The following is a 6,000-nucleotide window of genomic DNA, read 5'->3' as shown; positions in this document are numbered from 1 at the left end:
CTACCCTAAAAAAAAATTAAACGCATTAGATGGTAATCTAGCGTACGGTACATTTACTTGCCTTATTAATATTAATAGAGAGGGTAAGAATTATCAAGATTCAAAATAGAGAAGAAGACATAACGGGAAACGGAGGCACCCAGATAACACGGCGGAGACCCGGGAATAGAAATAAAAAGAAATCCCATCCCATACCAGCAGCCCTTCCCCGAATAAAATTAGAGAGATGAAATAGATCACGGGAGAAAAAAAGGAAAGAAAAAAACAACTTTTTGAGGGAAAAAAATATGGAATCCGCCTTTAAATACCCCTCGTCTCGCTCCCCTCCCCCACCATTTCTCCTCGCACCCCCCGAGCGAATCAGCCGAGAAACCTCTCGATCCCCCATTCCCGGGCCGGAGTCCGGAGAACCCTTGCCCGCGCCGCCGCAGCCATGGGAATGGGGGCGACTGAGAACGCCACGTCGATCGTGGAGTCAGCGGCCGCGGTGGAGGCCGCCGTTCCCGCGGGGGGGTCTTACGCGCTGCTGCAGTGCGGCGAGGACTCGGAGTACGTGCGCAAGGCGTACGGCGGGTACTTCGAGGTGTTCCGCGCGCTGCTGGCCGAGGACGGCGAGCAGTGGCGCGTCTTCCGCGCCGCGCGCGGGGAGCTTCCCTCTGAGGCCGAGGCGGCCGGGTTCGACGGGTTCGTCATCTCCGGGAGCTGCAGCGACGCGCACGGCTACGAGCCGTGGATCCTCGCGCTCGTCGACCTACTCTGCCGCCTCCACGACGCCGGCAAGCGCATCCTCGGGGTCTGCTTCGGCCACCAGGTGCGTGCGGCTAACCTCCTTCCTCTGCTTCGTCGGTATGGTTCGGTTGGTTTCTTGGTTTGGTTTTCTCTCGGGGGTAAAACGGTAAAAAAAAAGAAAGCGAAATGCTTTGAGATGGGTCGTCTTGTTCCTCCCGCCGCGCGTCGCTGGCTTCCGGCGCTGGCGCTAGGCAAAGAGACGGCCATCCATCCCAGCCTCACACGAGACTGCAGCGGCCGAGAGGAGTGGCCTTCTTCTAGCGCCTTCTCTCAGGGGCAGAGCCAGCGGAGGCCCAAGAATGCTGATCTCCTTCATCCATCTCCTTTCTCGTTTTCTTTTTGCTCTTTTTTCTCTCATTCTTCTCCCCTCTCCTCCTACACCACCTTCTCTCCTAAAAGAGCTGCATGCTGGTAGGGGTGCTGAGCCCCAAGCACCCTGGATCCACCCCTGCCTTCTCTGGACTCTAGCCTAATGCTTCACCATGCGTGCTGCTCGATAAAAATTCCAACTTTTTTTACGCTGGATGGTTAAATTACGAGACGAGTTTGGCTGGTTTAATGCGTGTTTAAAGCACATATCGCGGCGTTAACGCATAAAGGGTTTGCATTGTGGTAAGTAAACGGTAGCAAAATATAATTAGTGGAAACGGTCGGCCTGAGGCCATTATGTGAGAACTGAGAACTGAAAAAAGATACTATATGAACAAAAATAAAACAATACACGGAAAATAGAGCTAGTGAGCCACGTCCAATGAGATATTAGTAAAAAATCTAGCCTGAGTCCGTGGGCTCCACTCGATGGGCCCACTGCAGTTTGTGGCCAGAAAAAAAAGGTCCCGGTCGCATCAGCGGTTCAGCCCCCCTCCCACCTGTCAACCACGTCACCTCGATAGTTAATTAAGGTCTAAGCAAAACACACGCACGCCACGTTAATTAATTACGTCTGATTAGGGTAGACAAACTCCACGCTAATCTAGCTTAAGGCGCCACGCTGGCCGCGCCGATTCACGTGAGGTGACGTGGCCGCGCCGGTTAGCGCAGCTGTTGTTGTACACGCACGCGCGCGAGCAAAAGCCCCTGTTTCCCGAGATCTCCGTGCGGCTGCCGCCACGCTGTGGCCCGTCCTGTGGCCGCGGTGGAGCGTCGGCGAAGCCCTCCCTCCGGCCTGGGTTTGGCGCGCGAACCGCATCGGCGGTTTTTCAAAAATGTGCCAGGGGAGGGAGGGCACCGACGGCGTGACGCGCCTCGCCGGGCGGTCGCTTTTGAAATGACGCTGCTGCCACGGTACCGGCTCGCGATCACTCAAAGGGTGTGTGCGTGTGTCGTGCATGCGTACGCTGGTGATCTTACATTTCTTCTGCCTGAAACTTGGTCATGCGTGAAAGCATGGGCTGGAACCTTGGTCACGCGAGGACTCCTCCCCTAACCGTCCTAGCTCTATGTATTTAGACTGGGACGAAAGTTTTGTATTTTCTAGTTTATTAGATCGATCTAAAACTTAAAAAATGAACTAGAGATTTATCTCATCTAATTAAATTAAGAAAAAAATGAACTAAATGCTGACCTAAAAACTACTCATTGTGTACCCATTTGTATCCTAAAACGTTCGATTCTTCTTGGAGACAAATCTCTCTCAGCTCTTCCAACCTAGACGACCAACCCAATTGTTTAATCGTTAGTGTCAGCCTAGGATGAGGCCTCAGCCGAATATCAAAAGCTTTAGGTTGCAATCGTGCCATGCAAAAAGTCAAAAGCCTTCCTGCATGCTGTTCAGCCGTGCAAGCGGAACCGTTAAACAGAGGTGAGCATGTTCATGACAGGAACAGCTGCAATCTTGTGCAAACAATGTACGTAAAGTACCAGGCCACCATGCGTGATTCCTAATGCTTGTGCCTGAAGAAAACAGCGCATCGAGTTAGATCTCGCGTTGTTATCTGGAGATGCCGTCAGTGCTTCACATCATGCACTTTTGCCAGCGCTGTCCGTGTCCTCTCTCCACATGGCTCTGCCGATTTCTTCCGGTTGGACGGGCCGGAGGAAGGAGCTTGACGTGATTTGTCGCCGGCCCCGGCATTGTTAATGGCCCCCAGCGTCAATAAACCGCTGGTTCAGAAGCGTTTAGCGCTTCGACAACGCCAGCTTACGGCTTAATTATTCCCGTCCCGGACCTGTGTTCGCCGCCAACGGCCTGGTCCATCGTTGAGTGTCTCTGACGCCATGACAGCTTGAGCTTACATCTTTGGGTGAAAAACTCAAAAAGAGATTCTTAACAGTGTCATGCAATGTTTGGGTTGTTGCAAATTAATCTTGGCACCTTACAGAAATGCTGTCGTTGGTATCTGCAGATCCTGTGCCGGGCGCTGGGCGGCAGGACGGGGCGGTCGAGCAAGGGCTGGGACATCGGCGTGAACTGCATCCACCCCACGGCTGCGGCGGCAAGGCTGTTCGCGCCACTCAAGCTGCCCGTCCACATGCCCGTCATCGAGTTCCACCAGGACGAGGTGTGGGAGCTGCCCCCGTACGCGGAGGTGCTGGCTCGGTCCGAAAAGACCGGCGTCGAGATGTTCCGTCTCGGCGACCGCGTCATGGGCGTCCAGGGCCACCCCGAGTACAGCAAGGACATCCTCATGAGCATCGCCGACCGCCTCCTCCGGCGCAACCTCATCCTGGTAAGCTCACTAGCCAAGTTCAGACTTGATTCAGTGACACTGCGTAAGTATTTACTGTAGATGGTCTGAAAAAACATGTGCTTCTGTTGCCAGGACTGCCAGGTGGACGTGGCGAAGGCGAGCTTCGACGTGCGGCAGCCCGACAAGGACCTATGGAAGAAGGTGTGCAGAGGTTTCCTCAAGGGCAGGCTACAGGAGCAGCAGCAGCAGCAAGTGTCGGTGGTGGTGCTGTAGGATCCTACACTTCAGTTGAAGGGGGGAGGACCAAGTTAAAGGGGGGGGGGGGGATTGAGAGAATTGAAGGGGGGAGGATCAAGTTTAAGGGGGAAATCTCTACAGGATCCTTATTGTGTGCTTCAGAGTTCAGAGTTGTACAGAAACTATCTATTCGGAGCATTAATAAGAGAGAGAATGGGTGGCTGGTTTGGCAGTCTTTTGGCTTCAGTTGGTTCTCAGCCCTGGCTTCTCCCTGGATCCTTTAGGCCAGCTCCAGCAGAGCCGGCAATCACTGTGCTAGCAATTTTGCTGCTTGGGCAGCCCGCAATGCACTCCATCGGAGCCCGTTTTGTTGTTTTCAGGCACCCAGGATCAGGCGGCGTGTCCCTGGAAGTCGACGAGAACGGCACGAACTCGGAAAACTCAAACACACGCAGGAACGTTCGGTCTCTACAACTCGACGCGAACGAATGGACGAACAGAACTCAACGAAACCAGCCAAACTCAAGCAAATCGATACTATTTTCTGGAGGAAAATTTGACTCTATTCAACTTGCTCAAAACAGGAATTACAACTCCTATATTTATAGCTACTGCTAAACTAAACTCCAAACTGAATCGGATTTACTTCCGACTCGGACTCTAACTAGCAAACCAATCCAGCACACATACGACACCCGACGTATACGAACCATATACTACTCCTTGCCGTATATGAGCTGTATACGTATTCCGTGCCGTGTAAAACCGAGTCTCCAACGCCCACGCTAGATTAAGTCCAACATACTCCCCCCTAATCCTGACGCGGGCTAAGATCACGAACTCCTAGTAGATGTCGCATGACTGCCAGCGGCAATGCCTTCGTCAGAGCGTCAGCTCGCTGCTCCTCCGTGCAGATGAACTCAACCTCAATCTGGTCTCCTTCAACACACTCACGGATGAAATAAAACTTGGTGTCAATGTGTTTACTACGGTCGTGAAACATTGGATTCTTCATCAAAGCAATTGCCGATTTATTGTCAACAAACAATTTGACTGCTTTGGGATCTTCTCTTGTCAGCTCCCCCAATAGACTTCTAAGCCACAGTGCTTGGCATGCCGCTGTTGTTGCCACCATGAATTCAGCCTCGCACGAAGACAAAGCCACCGTTTTCTGCTTCTGCGAGTTCCATGACACCAGACAATCATTGATATAGAAAGCTATACCTCCGGTACTATTTCTGTCATCCATGTCACTGGCCAGGTCACTATCAGTATACCCGGTGATTACTTCTTCTATTCCTCCTCTAGTATCCACAAGCCCATAATGAACGGTGCCCTTCAAATACCGAAGAATCTGCTTCACTGCCTTGCGATGCATCACCGTAGGCTTCTCCATAAATCTGCTTGCCACCCCGACAGAAAATGAAAGGTCAGGTCTTGTATGGAGCAAATACCTTAGAAACCAATGATGCGTCGATAATTGGTTGCATCCACTGACTGTCCATCTGGATCCTTATGCAGCTGCGCCCTTTGTTCCATGGGGAATTTTGTGGGATTGCAATCCAGCATACCGAATTGACCAGGGACCTTCTTCGTATAAGCTGTTTGCTTGATTGTAATTCGTCCATCTTCTTGCGCTACCTCAATCCCGAGATAGTAATTGAGCAATCCGAGATCGGTCATCTCGAACTCACTCATCATTTGCTGCTTGAATCCCATGATCTCTTCTGGACTTTCTCCTATCACAATGAGGTCATCAACATATACTCCGACTATCACACCTGCAAGACCTGATCCTCTTGTGTATACGGCCTGCTCTTGAGGACACCTGCTGAAACCAATATGTTTCAAGCTTCTGTCAAGTCGAATGTTCCATGCCCACGGCGCCAACCGGAGTCCATACAACGCATTGCTGAGTTTGAGCACAAGATGCTCTTTATTCTTCACTACAAATCCCTCTGGCTGGGCCACGTATACTTCTTCTTCGAGCTCACCATTTAAGAATGCCGATTTGACATCCAGATGATGAACTTGCCAACCTCGGTTGGCTGCAACAGCAAGGATGACGCGCACGGTGTCCAACCTAGCCACTGGCGCAAACATTTCTTTGAAATCGATTCCTTGCCACTGCACATATCCTTTCGCGACCAACCTTGCCTTGGGCTTGATCACATCTCCTTCTGTGTTCTTCTTCAGTTTGTAAACCCATTTGAGTCCAATCGACTTGTGACCAGCTGGCAGCACTATGAGAGTCCATGTGTTATTCTTCTTTATGGACTTGATCTCCTCGGCCATGGCGTCCTCCCAGACCTGTTGTCCAGCGACCTCAAGTTACCAAGATGGC

General features: G+C 51.6%; 1 protein-coding gene across 1 annotated transcript; it reads left to right on the top strand.

Annotated features, from left to right (window-relative positions):
- The first annotated feature begins 353 nt into the window (after positions 1 to 353).
- Positions 354 to 3,902, top strand: LOC133915702 (gamma-glutamyl peptidase 5-like). Its single transcript, XM_062358967.1, has 3 exons — positions 354 to 811; positions 3,135 to 3,458; positions 3,552 to 3,902. The coding sequence occupies exons 1-3, from the start codon at positions 434 to 436 to the stop codon at positions 3,690 to 3,692; spliced, it is 843 nt and encodes a 280-aa protein (XP_062214951.1). The 5' UTR covers positions 354 to 433; the 3' UTR covers positions 3,693 to 3,902.
- The last annotated feature ends 2,098 nt before the right edge of the window (positions 3,903 to 6,000 follow it).

Source organism: Phragmites australis, chromosome 4, assembly GCF_958298935.1.
Source record: "Phragmites australis chromosome 4, lpPhrAust1.1, whole genome shotgun sequence".
Classification (NCBI taxonomy): domain Eukaryota; kingdom Viridiplantae; phylum Streptophyta; class Magnoliopsida; order Poales; family Poaceae; genus Phragmites; species Phragmites australis.
The sequence above is the reverse complement of the archived record's forward strand: the minus strand, read 5'-3'. Positions and strand labels throughout refer to the sequence as shown.

Coding starts and splice junctions, on each gene's coding strand:
- LOC133915702 (XM_062358967.1), top strand. CDS start 434: ATGGGAATGGGGGCGACTGAGAACGCCACGTCGATCGTGGAGTCAGCG. Junction 812..3,134: donor GGGTCTGCTTCGGCCACCAG/GTGCGTGCGGCT, acceptor TGGTATCTGCAG/ATCCTGTGCCGGGCGCTGGG. Junction 3,459..3,551: donor TCCGGCGCAACCTCATCCTG/GTAAGCTCACTA, acceptor TTCTGTTGCCAG/GACTGCCAGGTGGACGTGGC.